The following is a 21,753-nucleotide window of genomic DNA, read 5'->3' as shown; positions in this document are numbered from 1 at the left end:
TGATGCCATCTACCTATATATAGCATCAGAGCCTACAGGTTAAGGGCTCAGTCCCACAAGACTGTCTCCCCCACAACCCAACCCCGTTTCAGATGCCAGTCAAAAGCCCCAGGCTGTCACCTGTACATCTGACCAACTGGCTGTAAATCGGAGCCCCATGACCCTTTCCTTGGGTATGAGCATTTCCTAGGACAGCTCACAGAACTCAGAGAAACATTTACTTGTGTTCACCAGTTTGTAATATAACAAAAGACATCATAAAGGATATAGATGAACAGCCAGATGAGGGAGTACACAGAAGGATGTCTGGAAGGGTCCCAAGCCAAAGAGCTTTTGTCCCTGCAGTGTTGGGACGCACCACCTCCCGGTACGTAAACGTGTTCACTGACCTACAAGCTCTCAGAGCCCCGTACTTTTGGGATTTTTATGGAGGCTTTATCATGTAGGCACAATCAATCATTAACTTAACCTCCAGTCCCTCTCCCCTCCCCAGTGAGCTGATCATTTCAATCACGGCTTGTTATTTCTGGTGACCAACTACCATCCAGGGGCCCACCAAGAATTGCCTTCTCAGAACAAAAGACACTCCTATTACCTAGGAAATTCCAGAGGATTGAGGAACTGTGTCAAGAAGCAGGATTAAAGACCAAATATTAGGATAAAAGATGCTCCTAGTACTTTTATGACTTAGGCAATGACAAGGATTTTAGGAGCTCTATACCAGGAACTTGGGGCAGAGGTCAACATTTTTTTTTTATTCCACACAAATTTAATCTGGAAATATATATGTAAGGAAATACAATATGACTCACAAATACAAGATTGATTTAGCATTCAAACATCAATTTAATTCATCATATTAGTTGATAAGAGGAGAAAAGACGTATCACATCAATAGTTTCAGAAAAAGTATCTTGCAAGATATAATATCCCTTCATGATAAAAACTCTCAGCAAAGTAGGACTAGAGAACTTGACAGATTTGATAGAGCATCTATGAAAAACCTCCAGCTATGTGTAATGATGAAATATTAAGCACCATCCTCCTATGATCAAAAAAGGGCAACCATGTCTACTCTCACCACTTCTATTTAATACAATTGCAATAAGGCAATAAGAATGAATGAAAGATAAAACATTTGTAAGGAAGAAGAAAAACTGCTATTTGTAGATGGCAACTGCTTACAAAACCCTAGAGAATCTGTAAAGCAAGAACTAGCACTTAAAACTAAATTTAGAAAAGTTGCTGGGTACAAAGTTCTTACATAATGATTAACTATTTTTATATAGTAACAGCAAACAATTAAAAAGTGAATTTTTAAAAGAGGCCTAACAGATGTAATTAAAAATTCCCCACCTGATCAGCCTTCACTCAACTAAGCTCTCTGTCTTCCTGACAACCCTCCCAGCTTCTTCCCTTGCTCCAATAAAGTGGTCACGCTGCTTATAAGAAACAAATATGAAATAATGCATGAAAATATTTCTAAGAATTAAAACCAATTCTATAAAACACGTTGAGAATTAGTTAAATTTCTAATGACCTTTAAGCAAAAACAATTAGTGAAGAATTCAGAGAAGGATAGTGGGATTGAGAGAACAGTCACCTTAGGGTGACCAAAGAATCAAAGAACAGAGAGATGAGAGAGGTAAAGAAAGGTCTTCCTTTATTTAAACCTACACTGACTCTCTGTCTTAAGAGGTGATATAGTTTAACAGCAAAGCACAATGAGAACTATGTTGGCTATGATTACGATTTTTTGTTCATTATCTGCTAAGAGGAAAAATGGAGCTTTCTGAATCATTCACAGGTTTCTTCCTAGGATGATAGATAAATGCTGATAAAAGCAGAGTTCATGGGTTGTAATTTTTAATGACAAAGTAGGTCAAATAAAACAATTTTGTTATAAGAAATGAGTATGTTCACTTCATTTTAAAATATTTTTTATTCAGTCCATCACCATGTAAATTGTGGAGATTACTCTGATGATCAGTACAAATCAGGATTTTTTTTGGCTAGCTCGTCTCTCTAAAGGTGGGTCAGAAAATAACACAGAGCATTTTTACTGATTCTGAGTTCAAACACACTGTAACACCTGATTTCTTTGGCAATGGACATGTCTTCAGTGTCCTACAAGTCACATCTAGCTCCCTGGGTATCAAGGGGGGTAGAAATTATATGAAGGGGCTGAGAAGGGTATGAATATCATGAGAATGGTGAGGTGTGTCACCTGCAATACCACACAGCTTAACCCGTTCCTTTGAAAACAGTATCAAAAAATTCACTTACTTTCTTAAGATAGTCTTGATATTCCAGAGAGAATATTTAAATTATTTGAGGTAGACAGCTTACCCCGTGGGACCAACTTGCTGTCCTCCATCACCACATCCCAGTACAACTCCCTCAGAGCAGAACCCGATATTCCCATTCCTCTTGAGAGAAGTCTAGGGCTGCTTTCCTGAATGTTACCCATCCCTAAAAGCACAAACCCAAGCATTACTGGTGAAATTCAAGAAACGCTTTCAAATAGAGAATAAAGGTTGAAATCCAAGAAGAGGCTGTACAAAAGCAAATAGGCATCACCTGGAAGTCTAGGGTAAGAGAAGTCAAGGAAATCAGTGTCTCAGAAACAGACTCTATACATATTTTTAAGGAATCTAGTTGATTTAGATAAAAGTTCATGCCTATTATGTGATTCCTCAATTACTAACCATGTCTGTAAACATGGCTAGATAGGAATAAAAGAATCACAATTTTCCAATTAAGTGAAATAGTGAATACAAGCATACTGCATGCCATGTACCTAGCTCATAAATGAGTAATAAATGTGAATTTTTACATCCTATTGTTCTACAGACTAAGAAAATACAATTCATGGAATTTCTTTTCTAATATAGTATTAAATCTGTACATAAATATAGAGATAACAGAGTTTGCATAAAGTTAAAAAATTTCTTCAAGCCTCAGGTTCATTATGTCACCTCCAGTTTTTTCTATTAGTCATTTTTGTAATGGTTTCATATGTCACAATAAATTATTCTCTAACTTGTTTGGGCTATGTTGTAAGACCATTTTTTAATTGAAGTAGAGTTGATTTACAATGTTGTGTTAGTTTCTGGTGTACAGCACAGTGATTCAGCCATATATATATATATTCTTTTCCATATTTTTTAATTTTAGGTTTACAAGGTATTGAATATAGTTCCCTGTGCTATACCATAGGAACTTGTCGTTTATCCATTTTATATATAGAGGTTTGCATCTGCTAATCTCAAAACTCCTATTTTATCCCCTCCTTTTCCCTTTGGTAACCATAAGTTTGTTTTCTATGTCTGTGAGTCTGTCTCTTTTGTAAATAAGTTCATTTGTCTCATTTTTTTATATTCCACATATAAGTGATATCATATGCTATCTGTCTTTCTCTGTCTGACTTACTTCATGTAGTATGATAATCTATAGGTCCATCCATGTTGCTGCAAATGGCAGTATTTCATTCTTTTTTATGGCCGAGTAGTATTCCATTGTACGCATATACCACATCTTTTTCTATTTTCTCTTAATATATTTTTATTGAAATATAATCAGTTTACAATGTGTCAATTTCTGGTGTACAGCACAATGCTTCAGTCATATAGGAACATACATATATTTGTTTTCATATTCTTTTTAAGCATAAGTTACTACAAGATATTGAATATAGTTCCCTATGCTATACAGTATAACTTGTTGTTTATCTATTTTATATATATTTATATATTTGCAGTTACTATCTGCAAATCTTGAACTCCCAATTTATCCCTCCCCCCCCCCGCAGGTAACCATAAGTTGGTTTTCTATGTCTGTGAGTTTATTTCTGTTTTGTAAATATTTGTCTTTTTTTTTCGGATTCCACATATAAGTGATATCATAGGGTATTTTTCTTTCTCTTTCTGGCTTACTTCACTTAGAATGACATTCTCCAGGTCCATCTGTGTTGCTGCAAATGGCATTATTTTATTATTTTTTATGGCTGAGTAGTAGTCCATTGTATATATATACCACCTCTTCTTTATCCAATGATGTCAATGGACATTTAGGTTGCTTCCATGTCTTGACTATTGTAAATAGTGCTGCTATGAACATTGGGGTGCATGTACCTTTTCCAATTAGAGAATTTTCTGGATATATGCCGAGGAGAGGGATTGCTGGATCATATGGTAAGTCTATTTTTTTGTTTTTAAAGGAACATCCATACTGTTTTCCATAGTGGCTGCACCAAATTACATTCCCACCAACAGTGTAGGAGGGTTCCCTTTTCTCCACACTCTCTCTAGTATTTATTCTTTTGGGACTTTTTAATATCCATTCTGACTGGTGTGAGGTAAGACCTCATTGTAGTTTTGATATGCATTTCTCTGATAATTAGCAATACTGAGCATCTTCTCATGTACCTACTGGCCATGTGTATAAGACTATTTTTTTAAGACTATTTTTTAAAAATATGTCCTAAGCACGACACTTTCTTATGCCAAATTATTTAGTAATTTTTTAATAGCTACACTATAGTCCATCCTGTGTATACAGCTTCTTAGATAGATCTCTATTATGTGTGTGTGTGTCTTTTCAAATACATGACAGATCTTTCTCCTGATATTCATCTTTCCATGACTGATTCCCAAGGTAGATCCCTGATCTCTCTGTATGCAAATCCCAGTTTTACTCTTAACTAATCCTCAAAGCCTTACAAAACATGGGATCTCAACACATACCAACACTGAGGACAGTCAACTGCCTACTGTATATTCTATGTCTTAAATCTTCTATTTTCCTAGACAAATACTAAGAATTTCCAAGTTCTTCCATGAGTAATCAAATAGGACCAACTTCTTTTAATCATCCCTCTGCTATTCGTTGGATGGTCAAATATCTCTTCCTCAAGGAATTCAATTTTACTCCATAATTCTTCTTAAAAGAAGGCTGAACTTACAGGAGATGTTACATATCAAGGGAGAATAGAAGGATGTGTCAGGACCATCTGGGGCTGTTTGGCATCATACTTCGCTGATATGGGAGGGACTGGGGAGAGCTTCTTAGATATTTATTACGTAGGACATTTCAAAATAAGGAAGTGCTCACAGAATCTAATATACCTTAAGTACATTCAAGAACTAGAGAGAAATAGCAACTTACCAAAGCCATGGTTAAAAATGCTTCAGTACTTGTCAATACTCTTCAGGGTTTCCCTCTTAGAGAAGCACACAGACCACAGAGGTGAGAACTGGGAAAAGAAAAGTCAGCTATAAGATGAGATACACCTTTCAGCTCCCAAACTGATGCACATTAATATGAACTTTTTCCTTCTGTCTTCCTGTTTGTAAAAATACCTTGTCAACATACATAGACAATAACAGAGGTAAGAGGGATTCTGGACAAATCCAAACCCTCCACACACAAGAAATACAATAGAAAGGCACACACAAGAAGCAGTGTCCTCTTGTCTGAAAACAGGATCCAGACACTTTAGCAGGAGGGTTCTGGCCCATCTTCCACTCTGCTAATACTGGCCTGGACCTGAGAGTGGGAAGATAATTTCCCTCTATTCCACATTCCAGGCCTGCAAAAGGAAGACACCATCCTCACCAAAACCTCCTCTGTGGCCTCAGGGACTGTCACATATTGTTAATTCCAGTAAGGCCCACAATATTTCAGATTTTGCATGTTCTTCCAGAATTTTGCCACTCACCCACTTTGTCAAGAAGTGGAGTTTATTTCCCTTCCTTTAAAACAAAACAGGCCTTTGTGATTCCCTTGATGAACAAGAGTGCAGTGTAAATGACACTGCGTATCTTCCATGGCTAGGTTAAGAAAGGAAATGGAGCTTCCTACTAACAACTCACTCTCAAGATGCTCACCCTGAAACCCAACCATTTTGTTGTTAGGAATCCCAGCATCTACACAGAAAGGCCGCAGCTAGATATTCCTGCCACAGTCCAGCTGAGGTTTCTGCCGACTGTCGGCATCAGCCACCAAACCTTCTCATGATTCCAGCCCCCAACCTTCAGGCTACTCCAGCTGAAACCACACAGAGCAGATACTCTAGCTGTCGCCATAAAGTTCTGCCCAATGAACAAATTAATGATTAATATAAATGTTATCATTGTTCTAAAGCTAAGCCGCTAACTTGGGGGTGGTTTGTTATGCAGAAACTAGGAATGCCTGATCATGCCACACACAAAGCAGAAAATAGTGCCACTGCAAGACAGCATTGGCTCACATGGAGGCCCGCCCCCAGCCAACACAAGGCCCAGAATCCTCCAGCTCAGCAATTCCCATTTCCTAATCACAGTCAACTCCCCTGATTCCTTGTAGCATCATTTACCACCTCTCTCACCAGAATCCAGGCTGGAGAAAAGTAAGTTCATGCCTCTATTTGCTAAGAATGCCATTTGATAGGTGCTTTATAAACCTTACTATTTAATTGAATCTCCCTGTTCAACAGATCAGAACACAAAAAGTAAAGAAGTCAGGCAGTTTGCAAATTTCAGTAAGTGGGGTCTGTATATTCTCCAGTTGTTGGATCCAGTATTCTATATTATGTCAATTAGGTCATCTGCTGACATCTATCTGTAATAATGATTTTTTTCCCCCTTGTTCTAACACTTATTGAAAGGTATACTGAAAGCTTCAGCAATGACTGTGGGCTTGTCAGTTCATGTTTTTACTTTTGTTAATCTTTGGTTTGTTTATCCTGAAGCTACTATTAAGTATATATAAATTCATGGTTACTATATCTCCTTTCTAGGTTTCAAATTTTATCATTGTGGAATGTCCCCCTGTTATCTCTCATAAGTTTTTTTCTGATCTTCATATAGAGACATCAACTTTCCCTTAGTATTTGCATTATAGCTCTTTGGTATTTCAAGTTTTCTGTGTCAGTATAGTTCATGTGTGTCAGCTGCTAAAAGCATATGTTTGATTTTGTTCTTTTCCTCATGCCTGATCACAATTTTCTTTTTATTGGACTTCATCTACTTTCATTAAATTTAATTACAAATAATGTTGAATACATCAATGTTTGCTTTTATGTGTCCCCTCTGTTTCTTTGCTCTTTTGTGCCACCATTCTTACCTCCTGGTATATTAATTAAATATCTCATTACTCTAGTTTTCCTCATTAATTTATAGTGTCATTCATTACTTTCTTAGTGGTTATCATAAAGACTGCAATATTACACTTAACTATTAAAACTCTCATGCAGTGGCTGTGAAAGTATTACACACTGGAAATCTGTTCATCAGTGTTTATAAAACTGAACATAAATATATTACAATAACCCAGCAGCCCTTCTCCTATGTATCTCCACAGCAAAAACGAATGCTTATGTCCACAAAACACATGTACAATAATGTTCATAGCAGCCGTATCTCTAAAAGAAAAATTAGAAATAACCTAAATTTCCAACAACAGACTAGCAGATAACTAATCTGTGCAACATCCTATAATGGAATATACAGCAAAAGAAAAAGTACCTGCTACATGCAACAGCACGAATTTCACAAAGATGTTGGGAAAAATAAGGTAGTCATTAAATGCAAAGCTATAAAAACATTTGTAGTTAAGAACATGATCAATGATATCTCAATAAAACTGGGGAAAAGTATGAAAAATATTTCAAAACATACTCAATAGTTTTAAAAAAGTAATCCATAAGCATAATGTCATTTTGCTTGTAACGTGTGTATATATAAACAGAAAAAGAAAAATGGAAAGTTATGAAGCCTTATATTAGTATTGTTTCTCTTTTTATTTGAAATTACTTCTTAATTTAAGACTGGCCATGTATTAATATAAATAAGCACTTAAAAATTGTGTAAAAAGGAAGCTATTCTTCAAAAAGATGTTAAGATTAATACATGGCCACTGTTCATATGTATGTAGTATTCATATGTATATCTGTTTTACAGGTGATTACCTTAATTCATAGTAAATGTTGAGGAAAGACATTTATAATGATTTAATAAGTAAGACAGGCAGGTTAAAATTATCACGAGGTTATATACTGTCATAAATAAGAGCAAGCTCTATAGTAAACTTTCCGTATGTCAATCTTAGCTCTGAAAGTTATTGTGTCTGTTCCCAAGTATTTCATCTGTACTGCCTAGATTTCCTTATAAATAAAATGAGAAAAACAACAGTAGCTAGTACCTCAAAGAGTTGTCAAGATTAAGTGAAAAACAAAAAAACCCAACAAAATGTTACCTATGTTTAACTGATAATGAAGAGACAATGTCATATCCTGTAATCTACTACCATTAAAGGATGCTCTCTGTTCTGCTTTTCTGAGAAGGACATTTGCGCTTCTTACTGCTCGTCCTTATCATGCTTGTACACGACAGAGCGCAGTTTACAAATGTCATTAGTCTTCACTAGCAATGTTACCCACAGAGAATTTCAGAAAGAAAAGGAAGACTGCAACTACACAAACATCATTCTGCCTCATAAAACTAGCTCAGACCATATGACCACTTGAGTAACAAATTGAAAATGTTAACAAAAGCTCAATCTCATTCCCTGTCTAACCCTGCCTTTTATGCTGCATTATTTATAACTGCATAATTATAACTACTAACATCATTATAAACTCATCCTTGTCAGCAGTTTATAAAATGAAGTCTCCTAAGATACCTGGTCTTGAGATACTAGTGCTGTCTTCTGAAAGTTATCAAAATATGTAAAAAAACAAATACTTAACTAGCTTTACTTGACAATTTGATCTCCTAACAAAATGCATAAGTTGATATCTGTGTAATAGCAAAAGGTCTATCAAATCGGTTGTTGGATACCACTGCCACTTCCTTCTTATTCCTACTGATAATTGTAATTTGTGTATCAGGATCCACAAAATGGAGGCCAGCTCAGCGGTCCAGCCCACATCACAAACCTAAACTGAAGTTACAAGAAACACCTCTGTAGGAAACTTAGTGCACGCCAATCACAATCCTCCAACTCAGCTTTGGCTAGCCTACCTTACCCTAGGAAATAGGGCCAGCTAGTCTCATAAGGAAATCTCTGACATCGGAGCGAGTCATGCCATTTCCTTCTTGCCTCTTCTCACATTCTATAAAATCCTCCTGCCCAAAACCCCTTGGGAAGAATACTCTACTGCTTCAGAGGCACTCTACTCCTCCAATCCATGGGTTGTTTCCCTTGAATTAAAGACATCAAACATGGTAACTAAATTGTTTTAGTTTTATCCTTTGGCGCTACATACAAGAAAAAAAATATAACAGATCATTGATTGGGTTGAATTCCTTTTTCAAACTAAGAGTCAGAGAGGTCTTTATTCATTTAAATGATTAATTCATGTGATTTTATTTCTGGAAAAAAACAAAATCATATACACATAGGCATAAGGAAAAATTTAGAAGAATGTACACCAATATGTTAATAGTGATTATTTCTAGATGCTAAAATTTTGAGTACTTTTAACTTCCTATTTTATAAGTTCCTATTGGATTACTAATTTCTTTTTCAACAAGACTGCATTAATTCCATCATCAGGAATTAACATCTACTTCCTTTTTTTTTAGAGTATTTTTGAAAAAAGTTGTAGGGAGAGCGATCTTCTACTTACTAGGAAAACTGAGCAGACTGGCAAAATGACAGGTACTAGCACTAAAAGCAGTGTGACTGAAATAAATAAACCTACCAAGCCTTGTACCTTCTTTTACTGCATTTCATAAATGTAGTGAAACACTTTCCATGCTACAATTTGCCTGTGAATGAGCACAATTCAGGTACGTGACACTTTTAGACTAAACAGTGCTTTCTTCATAGTAGAGGCTTAATAAATGTGGCTTTATCATTGCCGTTCTCTACTGAATGACCAGTTAATGGATCATACTGGATATAATCCTTGAAAAATCGGTAAGAAATACCATTATAATAAATAAATTGATTTATAATTTACCAATTGAGTGCTTTTATTCATAAACATGAATACTGCATAGCATTACATTTTATATTTTGTATTAGAATCTCTATTATTGATATAATATTAATAACTTGACTCTAATGTGATTAACTTTATATTTACATAATACAGGAAATTATTTTGGGACAAACTCCTCCTAAAGTTCACTTCCAGGTCTAAGTTACTGGTTCCAGGCAAGTGGTTCATGTACACCTTTGATAGTCTCAAAATTTATAGACTTTTTCTACAAGAAAAATATGCATTAATAAAATAAAAATACAATAATTTGGTATATAATTTCAAAGCAAAGCAAATCATTTAAGGTGAAGAATCCCTGTTCTAGACCATCTGAGCATCTGGTCTTACTTACAGGTGCCCATTACAATTAACTTCGTATTTTCGTTGCTTCTTATGTACGAATGTGGAAGGCCTTAGCATATGCACATAATAGCAAGTTCTGAATTTAAGCAGTTTTTAATTTAAGCACTTATTATTTCCAGCCACTGTTCCCAGGCCTTTTATACCCAAACAGGCTAAATAAGAACACATTCTTCATCATTAACAATCCTCCATCATCCACGTTAAATTAATACACCCAATGTGGTGGCAAGGTATAGCTCAAGTGGTAGAGCACATGCTTAGCATGCATGAGGTCCTGGGTTCAATCCCCAGTACCTCCTCTAAGAGTAAATAAATAAAGAAGCCTAATTACCTCCCTCTACCGAAACACCAAACAAAGTAATAAACAAATAAATAAGCCCAATGGAAGTATGAGAAAGACGGGAACACTGCTGACCGTTCCCTGTATTATAAAGTCAGGTTCACTGAAGCCTAGGACTGAAACCTGCTTCTAGGTTCACAATAATTTACTGTCAACAAAGCTATGAAAATGCTGTAGATCTGTAATACGCAGCTGCAGCTTGCCCCCACAGAGCTTCCAAGAGGAATCTCTGGAGGAAAGGACCCTACCTCGAGGGCAATGCCAGCTCTCAAATCGCCATGATAAACAGAGAAATGTGGTTTTTTTTAAGATGGAACCTTCATTCTAGGTCTCAAATATTCAACTTCTCTTTGACAGCCATTTTTGTGCAGTGTGGCTATAAAGTGAAATCACAGAAGCAGTGAAAGAAAACCCAGTACAACAAATTCCAAGAAACCACAGAATTTACAACTAGCTCCAAAACAGGCTACACTTAACGTACTGCATGCCTACTGTGTTTTAAACACTAGTCTAGACAACAGATACAGGGCGGCAATGATGAAGGCAACAGGGGCCATGCTTTAGAACTGGGGCCCTCTGTGTTTGACAAGGCCCTCGGAGTCTTGACAGACACAGATTGAGTCACACAGGGCTCTTGTCTACTGATACCTCAGCGCCAGAATTGCAAAAATGAAGCTCTGTCCTCCTGAAAGTAGGAAACTCCAGGCTCCTTCCAGACCCAGACCCGGATAGCTCAACTCACCACACGGAGAACGATGATCTCAAGGCTAGCGGAAAATGTACCAGAGGCCGAAGTTCATTAGTCTCCAGGGCCTGTGAGAAACGCAGTCAAAACCGGAAAAGCGCGGACGCTGACACGAGCAGACCAGACCGCCCGCAGCTGGGACCCGGCGGCAGGGCAGCGGCGGCGGCATCGCAGCAGCGGCGGCGGCAAGCGGGGGCGGTGCAGCAGCGGCGGCGGCGGCGGCAGGGAAGCGGCGGCAGGGCAGCGGCAAGAGTGCTGGGAGCGCCAGGAGTGCTGGAAGCGCCAGCCACGCGGGAGTGCGCAGGCGCAGTCGACTGAGCCTCGGCTCGGGGTGAGGTTCGTAGGTCCTCGGGGCTTTGACCAGGAAGCGGGAAGTGGGATCTCTGGCCCTGCAGGGCAGACTAGAGAAGCGGGACCCGGTGGGAAGTCCGGGGAGGAAGCCGAAACCGGGCCCGTAGTAATCAGACAGATCTGTGCGAGCGGGGCCTCGGGCGTGGTCCGTGGGCGTGACCCTGAGGGTGATAAACGACTGGGACCTGGAGCGAGTTTTGCTAGGGGGGATTTTGTCTGTTTTGACCCCGAGGAAGCTACACTGCTGGGAGCGGAGCCTCACACAGCAGGTGTTGTGTGTGTGTACGGTGTTGTGTGTGTGTACAGTGTGTGTGTGTACCAAATGGAGACGGCCTCCTGTGCCGAACCTGCTCCATTTTGGGTGCATCCTACTCTCTGGGATGCTGCGGCTGGTTGTGTGTGAAAGTGGACGGAGTCTTGTTGCTGCGTGGGGATTCCTCTGCCTGTGTCTCTCTTCAGATTCTATGTGAATGGTGTTTGACACCGCAGGTGACGACAGAGAAGCTAAATGGTTTGTGCTGTGGTTTTTGTGACTTTGCATGAAATTATGTAATGTGCTGTCTGAGATTGTGAATGGCATGTGGGTGCCGCGGGATGGTGCTTTTCCGAAGGAAGTGATTGAATGTAATTCTGCGTGTTTTAACCTACCCTTACAATTTGTGATGGTTTTGTGATTGAGAAACTGTATGACTGCTAGTTGGGTATGTAAGATTTGATTTTCTGAATAGTGGTCATTAAGCCTGCCTCCAAAATTGTAACTCAATAGCAGTTTAGCATATGAAATAAGAGGTATGAGTATTGGAAAGGAATAGATAAGATCTCATAATTCCCAGATGGTGGGATTCATCACAGGGAAACATTACATGAACTAAAACTAATATGCTGAAATGAGCAGTGTTCCATGGGTAGTATGCAGGAAAAAGCAAACAATTTTTACCCACAACTAGCACTTTCAACACTGATATATGAATGAAAAAAACTGTTTGCAACTTAAAAAAGGGTTAATTTAATTAAAATAAAAGCTAATGTCACCCAATTAGAAAATAAACATGAGAAAAATAGACATACTCTAAGATGTCATCACAGAAAAGAAATAAAAGGAGCTTATACTCATAAAAAGAAATGTGTAAATTAGAACTATACTATATATCTGGTAGCCAGAAATTAAAGTTATTGTCAACTGCATTCATAGGATGTGGAGAGGTATTCTCATGCACTGCTGGTGACAGTATAAATTCACAGAAAATCCATGAAGAATGATTTGGAAATGGATAATAAATCTGTCTTCCATGGGAGATGGAAGGTACAGCTACAGAGGAGGAAAACACAGTGTTCCCTCTCTCCAAGTTACAACAGATATCTACCTGACCACAAAACCAGGTTTCTGGCATTGGTAAGGGAGCAGGATTTGTTTATTTTCTGACTAATCTCCATCCTGAATTTCTGTGGGGTCCACAGAGTAGGCAAGTGCTGAAACTGTGACAACTGACACAGATTTAACACAGACACCGAGTTATTCTGGGAGATCTAAGTCAAATATGGTTTCACAAGGCTCTGTACCCTCCCATCTCTCCCTGCTCAGGACTCTTCCCTTGTCCAAAAGGAGAGCTCAAAAGAGAAGGCAAATCTTAAAGCCATGCCTCAGGTGAGATGATATTTCCTTTCTTACTGAAATAACTTGGTTTCAGGTTACACGAACTTTTGCTTCCCTATCCTTAAATTTTCCGGATATTGGAACTTGCTTCCATCAAGGTTTTCACTGGCAGGCCACAGTTTGTAGGAATTGCTGGCAGACATGGATAGAATACTGGTCTCCAGTAGAGCAAGCAAGTGGCCTAGGTACAAAATTTGAGTACTCTCAGGGCTGCCCATCCCTAAATTTTGTACCGTAGGTGCCTCACCTGCCTCCCCCTAGTTGCAGCCCTGTTCCCAGTTTCTCTTATTCCAACCATATAAACATAAGCGTTCCCCAAGTGCACCTTCTAGATGTAGCCAATGTTCACATATTGATTGGGTTAATCATTCACCATCCTTCCTCAGTCGTCTTAAAAAAATACTTCTGGAACAGAAATGTATTATCTTGATTTAAGTGGGAATATAATACTTGAATGAATCTATCTTGTCTAGACACTGATTGGAGATCTAAATTGTGAGTCAGGAAGCAGACATCGAAAAACCTTGATCATCTCCAGTGACCAAGGTTTTGCAGTGATCGGGTGGGAAGCAGTATGGGTAGATCACATTGTTATTTGGTGATTAGACTTCCTGTTTTGTGAGGTTTTTAGAACAGAGATTTGCTTGCAGACTTGTACAGAAAACAGATTTTACATTCCTCTCTGGTCCTTATGTTTTATGCATGTCTGCCAGCAATTCCTACAAACTGTGCCCTGCCAGTGGAAACCTCTCCAATGAGGCACTATAGATTTATTCTTACCTTTTTAGTTTCTTCTAATTTTTGTATGCGGGTGCAGGAGACGCAGATGCTTATGCTAATCCATTCTTGACATGTTCTACTCTTGAATCCGAGGTGGTACTCTGTCTGGTTTTCATATCTTTCTCATAAAACTCCTCTTCATCTACCAGTCTTGACCAATTTTCCACAGATGCTAACTGCTTCTCTTGCCTGTCTGTTTTTCTCTGTGCACAGTCACATTCACTACAGAGTTTATACTGATCTGATTCTCATGACTCTGAGACAACCTCTCTCCATCCTAGACCTCTGTCCAGGGCATCCGAACCATATATCTAATCTCCAACATCAATCACCACCTGTCTGTTCCATAGACACTTCAAGTACATGTCCAACGTTTACCTCATTACCTCCTTTCATCCAGTTATTCTTTCTTCTGTTTCCTATTTCCATTTTTCAGTCTAAGCACCTACCCACTTGCTAGGCAGATGAGCTCTGCCTTTCTTTCTTCCACTCTACAACCAATTTATGAAACTCATCATGTAGCAACCATTTGTCCCCTGTCTAGACCACTAATACAACTTAATCTAGGACACATCTCTAACAGGGGTTACTCAGTTGTCTTTCCCACCTAACACACCTCAGGCTTTCTCTAGTGTTCAGGAGTATTACCTCTGAAGTACAAATTTTGTCCCATAACATGTGCTGATTTAACATTTCTTCTTGTTCTTTATACTCCATAAAGCAGCAGACCCAAAGTGGGGTGCATTACAATGGAATGTACTGAAAAGAAGGAAAATACTAATAGTTTACATTTGAAAATGGTGATCATTAACAAAGTGGATTGCCGTTAATGCCGATTGATGATTTACAAATAAATGCAATGTGTTGGAAATGTGCTCAGGACATTTTTAAGACCACTGCTCTGTGGGGAAAAAAAAATCCAGTATTGTTACATAAATATGCCCACTGCCTACCTCCATATACCTTTTTCTTCTTACAGCTCAAAGACTCCTTCCTAACACACTGTACCTTTTACTCTCCCTATGAATTTTAAAAGCCAGTGTCATGTAGTCCTATAAAACAAATTCATTGTGAGTGCAAATTTTTTATGTCCTCAATGAAGTCTTGGAATACAAAATGAAATTTACTTTGTAGAATATTCCCTTGTACATAATTCTGTCATTGCTTCTGTAATATCTATTGAGTGTATGTATTTACATTATGTCTCTCTTTTCGCTTGTAACTTCTTGAAAGCAAGGTCAGGGTTTTAATCACTTTGGTGCACCAAGCAGCCAACCACATTCAAGGCAGATAGTATGAGCTCATCTATTTTTAGCATGAGATAATAAGTAAATATAGCCGAATATATTTTCAGAGAAAGTTTTCTGCAATACAAAACACAAAGTAAAAAACTATTGTGACCACTAAACATGGTCTCCAATGTCTAGTTCTCACTCATTCCAATTACTTTAGGATGAACTAGAGTGTGCCCTTACAGGGATCAGTGTCATTCAAGGATGTGACTGTGGACTTCACCCAGGAGGAGTGGCAGCAACTGGACTCTGCTCAGAAGGCCCTCTACAGGGATGTCATGTTGGAAAACTATTGTCACTTCGTCTCTGTGGGTAAGCAAAATTCCTTGAATCCTTCAGTGTTATGCATCTCCTTTCAAGAAGTTCTGAAACATGTGGAAATTTGAATTTCAAAGATCAGAGGGGATGAATCCCTTTTTGTCAGTAGAAAGCGCAATGATGTTCTCACTTGCCTAACTTTGGTAAGACGTTCATGTGTACCTTGTCTGCCACCTTGAGGCTGTATCTTTCTCTTCGATACTTTTGATATGTATATTCATGTATGACTGAAGCATTGTGCTGTACACCAGAAATTGACAAAACATTGTAAATTGACTATACTTCAATAAAAATATATATATACCAAAAATAAAAAATAAAAATAAATTTTAAAAATTCAATAGTTTTGAAACCTAACAGCTTACACCGAGTCTTATTTTTTATTTTCAGGCTTTCACATGACTAAGCCCGATATGATCCACAAGCTGGAACAAGGAAAAGAACTATGGACAACAGGGAGAATTTTTCCAAGTCGTAGTTACCCAGGTGAGTCTGTATAGATAAAGTCCAGTGGACTTAGGTAGTTAACGCCTTTGAATGTTTTTAGAGATCTTTGTTTTTTTAATTGAGGTAAAATACACATAAAGTTTACCATCTAAACCGTTTTTAAGCATATAGTTCCATGGCATTAAGTACTTTTACATTGTTGTGCTACTGTCACCACCATTCAACTAATGAACCCTTCATCTGGCGGAACTAAAACTCTACGCCCATTAAACAGTAACGGCCTCTGACAACTAACATTCTGCTTTGTCTCTTTTTTTTTTTTCTTTTTTTTTTGGAGGGAAGGTAATTAGGTTTAGTTATTTATTTTTTGGAGGAGGTAATGGGGAGTGAACCTAGGACCTTGTGCTTGCTAAGCATGCACCCTACCACTTGAGCTATACCTTACCTCCCCCATTCTGCTTTGTCTATGAATTTGACTACTGGTAAGTACCTCATGTAAGTGGAATCATATGGTGTTTGTCTTTTTTCTGACTGGTTTATTTCACTCAGTGTAATGCCCTCAAGGTTCACCCAGTTGTAGTATGTATCAGAATTTTCTTCCTTTTGAAGGCTGAATAATATTCCATTATATATAATATAAATATGCGCCACCTCTTGCTTGTCCACTCATCTGTCAGTGGACACTTTGGTTGCTTCCATCTTTTGGCTACTATGAATAATGCTACTGTGAACATGGGTATACAAATATCTATTTGAGTCATTGCTTTTAGTTCTTTTGGGTATACATGCAAAAGTAGAATTGCTGGATCACACATTAATTCTGTGTTTAATATTTTGAGGAACTGCTATACTGTTTTCCATAGTGGCTGCACCATTTTACATTTCTCACCAACAGTGCACAAGGGTTCCAATTTCTCCACATATTATTTTCTTTTTGTCTTTTTTTTTTTCTGATAGTAGCCATCTTATTAAGGATTTATTTTTAAAGGCCTGAGATCTTTGAAGGGCCAATACATGACTGACTTCCATGCCTGTAAAATCTGAATTTTAGTTTTGAATAACAGTCCCCATGTAAATCCTCTCCTTGTGGGCCCTTGTGCCTGTAGAGCAATTGGCCGCTATTACTTTACCAAGAATCCACTCCGTGCTTTGTAAGCATAATGTACATAGAGATCTTAAGTGTAAAGTTCTTTGATTTCTGGCAGAAATATAAGCCTGTGTATCTCTCACACTAATCAAGATAAAGGACACTTCCATTAACCCATTAAGTTCCATCAGGCCTCTTCCAAGTCAGTCCTTCTCACTAAGGCAATCACTGCTGTGATTTCTACCAGCATAGATTAGTTTTGTCCATTCTAGACCTTTTTCACAACTTTCTTTTACTCAGCTTAATGTCTGAGAGATATATGCATGTTTTTGCATACTTAAATAGTTTATTTTAATTGTAGAATAGTATTCAATTGTATGAATACACTAGTTTGTTTATGTATCTCCTGTGATAGACATTTGAAATGTTCCACTTTGGGGCTATTATGAATAAAGCTACAGTGAACATTCTTATAACAATCTTTTTATGGACATATATTTTTATTCCTCTTCAGTAAACACCTAGCAGTTGGTATTGCTCATTCATAAGGCAGGTTTGTTTCACTTTTTAAGAAGCTGCCAGTTTTTATAAGTTACCATAGCATTTTAAACTTTTACCAACAATGTATGAGAAATGTGATTGCCCCACATTCTCCTCTACATTTGTTGTTATCAGTAGTTTCATTTTGGTCATTCCAAAGTACCATTCTGAAGAATGGACGTCTTATCTTTGCAGTTTTAATTTAGTTTTCTCTTATGACTAATTATATTGAGAACTTTTTCAGGTGCTTTTTATATCTTCTTCAGGGGTGTCTGTTCAAATGTTTTACCCTTTTTTAATGGATATTTTTTTCCTTGAATAATGGGAATTCTTTACATATTCCAAAGAGAATTCTTTTGTTTGATGTGGGTATTGCAAATATTTCCTCCAGTCTGTAGCTTGATGATTCATTTTAATGGTGTCTTTTAATAAGCACAAGTTTTTAACTTAAGTCCAGTTTATAATTTTTTTCTTTTATCATTGTTTCTTTGACCTCTCAAATATTTGCCTTCTCCTAGGTTGTGAAGATAGTTCCCTATATTTTCTTCTAAAAATGATATGAATATTTTGCTTTTTTTTTTAAATTAGTTCTGTGACCCATCTCATGTTAAGTTTTGTTTATAATATGAGATAAGGGTTGATGGTCTATCTTCTTCCATGTAGGTATCAATTTGTCCCATCACTTGTGGAATTGAATTAAATTGCTGTGATGATCTTATCAAAAATTATCTCATTGCATTTGTGTCAGTTTATTTGTAGAGTATTCTTTCCTTTCATATATTTTAAGTCCTAGTGCTTGTACCACCTGGCCTTTGATTACTGTAGCTGTATAATAAAGTCTTGATGTCAGAGCAAGTCCTGTTAACTTTCTTCTTTTTAAAAAATTGTTTTGGCTATTCCAGATCAGTTTCTTTTTCAACTACATTTTAGAATAAACTTATTGTTTCTTTAAATAGAGTGCTGGGATTTTTATTGGTGAGAACTAACATCTTAGCAATATTGAGTCTCCCAGTCCATGGCTATACTGTATCTTAAAATTTTAGTTACCTCCTTTAATTCCTGTAAACAGTGTTTTATTATTTTAGTACAAAGGTCTTCTCCATTTATTATTAAGTTTATCTCTAAGCTTTTCATATTTTTGGTGCTGTTGTAGATAGTAGGAATTTTAAATTTTCTTTTTCCAGCTTGTTAATATATGTAGCCACAATTGACTTCTAGATATTGATTTTGCATACTGCTACTGATTGTATTAAGTCTTATTGCTGTTGCTGTTGTTCTATGTTTTGGTATATTCCTTTAGATTTTCTACATAGAAAACATGCCTTCTTTAAGTAAGACATTTCACTTTTACATTTACATACTTTATTGCTTTCATTTCTTTTTCTTACCCTGTGGTACTGACGAGGACCTACAGGACAATGTTGAATAGAAATAGTAAGCCTGAGCATTCTTAGCAGTTCGCTAAATTTAGAAGGAAGCCATTTAATAATCCATTCCTAAGCTTAATAGTAACTGTAAGTTTTTCGTAAGTGCTCTTTATGAGATTCTGGAAGTTCTCTTCTTTTCCTAGTTTTCTGGCAGTTTTAATTATGAAATGGATATTTATTTTAACAAATATTTTTTCTACATCTGTTGAGATGATTGTATGGTATTTCTTCTTTAATCTGTTCTGTATGTATTCCATTGGTTAATTTGAATTTTAAACCAACCTTGGGCTCCTAGGATGAACTCCAGATGGACAAGATGCATTATCCTTCTTAGAGATTGCTGAAATTGGTTTGCTTGTATTTTAGTGAGCTTTAATGCATGATTTTACCAAGGATGGTGGTCCATAGTTTTCTTGTAATGCCATTGAAAAGTTTCTGTATCCAGAATTGTGTCAGCCATATCAAACTAGGAGTGTTTCCTCTTTATCTGTTTTCTTATGGAATTAGTGAATTAGTGCAAGATTGGTATTATTGCTTCCTTAAATGTTTGATGAAAATCATTATTAAGCCATGTGGGTCTGCGTTTTTATAATTCAAGACTAGTGCTTCCAACCCCGAGGAAGTAACAGAGTCTAGAATTATACTTCTACAGGAAACAAGTAGAAAACTGGACAAGATTATTTCCAGATGTTGAACAACAGGTAGCACAGGCCTGGACTCCCCTGAGAAGAAAAACAAATGAGATGCACCCTACCTCATTCCAGGCTTTCATCTGAAGGCAGCTTCCAAACTGCAGTGCAGAAAGAGGAATCCAAAAACCACTTGGCAATTTTATTGACTTAAGGGGACCAACAGTGGCATTCAAGGAGACTGCGGTGGCTAGAATTTGCAGGACACACTTCCCCAAAAGAGGGAGCTATGCAGGGAAAGAGTTCCCCAAATCTGGAAAAGGTTCCCCTTGAGTCTTTGGCTAAATGCCACGTTTGTAGGTGTTGAAACCCTATGAGACCAGGCAAGGACACGTTCTAAGAAAAATACAATTACCACGGTGTTGTGAGACAAACAATTCCCATAGCCTACTGCACCAGGAATCATTTTATTTCCCTCCAGCCAGAGTGGAGAGAACTTGTTAATACATAGGACATCAGAGAGATTCCCTAGAAAGGTCACACCTAATAAATGGGGCTAGATTAGCCATCCATTAGAGACTGCAAGATTTGCCTTAAAAGAGCTTAAATAAAAGCATCAAAAGGATTTAACCAATCCAAAAGTAATTGCTGTGTGTATGTTGGGTCCTCCAAGGAGATGCTGACATGGAGTTGGGAGTGTCATAGATTTATTAGAGGTGACACCTATGAAAGATAAAAGGAAAAAGTGAGATCAGAAATACACAGCCATCAGACCATGATACAGATATGACCCCTGTGGAAGGAGAGGGCGAGAAGCTAACAGGATTGGGCAGGGAGAGCCTTAGACCAATATGCAGACCTGACAAACTGTCAACCAGCCTAACTGGTCTGAAGCAAAAACTGTCCATCAGAAGAGTCCCCATGGACAGAAATGGCCACCCTCAGTGTTCAGTCATTGGGTGGGAACTGCCTGGGGAGGCCTGGTTTGCTTCAAAATCTGAAGAGCTTCCTGAAGATGGTAAAAATTAGAGGTTGCCAGGTAACTACAGTTCTTGCACATGAGTGGTAAGTTCTATTTTGAAGAGAGATCCTAGTGGTATAACTTGGTGGCTTCCACAGAATGCCAGAGAAAGGCTGCCAGTACTCTTTATGAAAATACAACCATATCTTAAACTCAACAACACTGATAGTGTCTGATGTCCAATCAAGAATTATTAAACATCATGAAGAAGCAGGAAATTATGACCTGTAAACAGGAAAAAAAATCATTCAATAGGGGGAAAAAACTCAGTCAATAATAACAAACCTAAAACTGAACACATTGAATATACTTCAATTAAAAAAAGCTTTAAAAGGTAGAGGTGATGGAATTTGCAGACAAGGATGTTGAAACAGCCATTCTAAATGGCTTCATTATCATCAAGGATGTAAAGCAAAAATTAAGATAATGAGGCAAGATAACAAATACTGAAAAAAGAACCAAATGAAACTTCTAAAGATGATTGTTCAGTATCTGAAATGACAAGAAAGACCGAACTGCGTGCTGTATATTTAAATGTAAAAACACAGGTAGATGAAATACAAACAGATGAAAAAATGTGTACCATGCTGTCTGGTGGTTGCGATGTGAGGGTGATCTCAACCCTCCCTACTCACCCAAATTTGGTTCAGATGTCAAGACTGAAATCTGACATAACGAGGCTTTCCTAAGGAGAGCAGGGAAGATTCCCAAGCTAGTCCTAAAATGGCTTGAGAGGGCAAGGATGGGTGTCAGGCTTTGGTGTTTACTGTGGTTAGGGGATGGGTCAGGTTG

General features: G+C 37.6%; 1 protein-coding gene across 1 annotated transcript in view; it reads left to right on the top strand.

The window, feature by feature from the left end:
- The window catches only part of LOC140698377 (uncharacterized), a 116,736-nt gene that overhangs the window by 23,846 nt on the left and 71,137 nt on the right, over positions 1-21,753 (top strand). The window contains 6 exon segments of the mRNA XM_072968660.1: positions 9,567-9,642; positions 11,028-11,746; positions 12,959-13,159; positions 13,349-13,411; positions 15,678-15,804; positions 16,201-16,281. Of these exon segments, the coding sequence (XP_072824761.1) occupies positions 13,016-13,159; positions 13,349-13,411; positions 15,678-15,804; positions 16,201-16,281 (415 nt within the window). The 5' untranslated portion in view covers positions 9,567-9,642; positions 11,028-11,746; positions 12,959-13,015.

This window comes from Vicugna pacos, chromosome 9, assembly GCF_048564905.1.
Source record: "Vicugna pacos chromosome 9, VicPac4, whole genome shotgun sequence".
Lineage (NCBI taxonomy): Eukaryota > Metazoa > Chordata > Mammalia > Artiodactyla > Camelidae > Vicugna > Vicugna pacos.
Note: the sequence above shows the minus strand (reverse complement) of the source record. Positions and strands in the feature narration are given on the sequence as shown.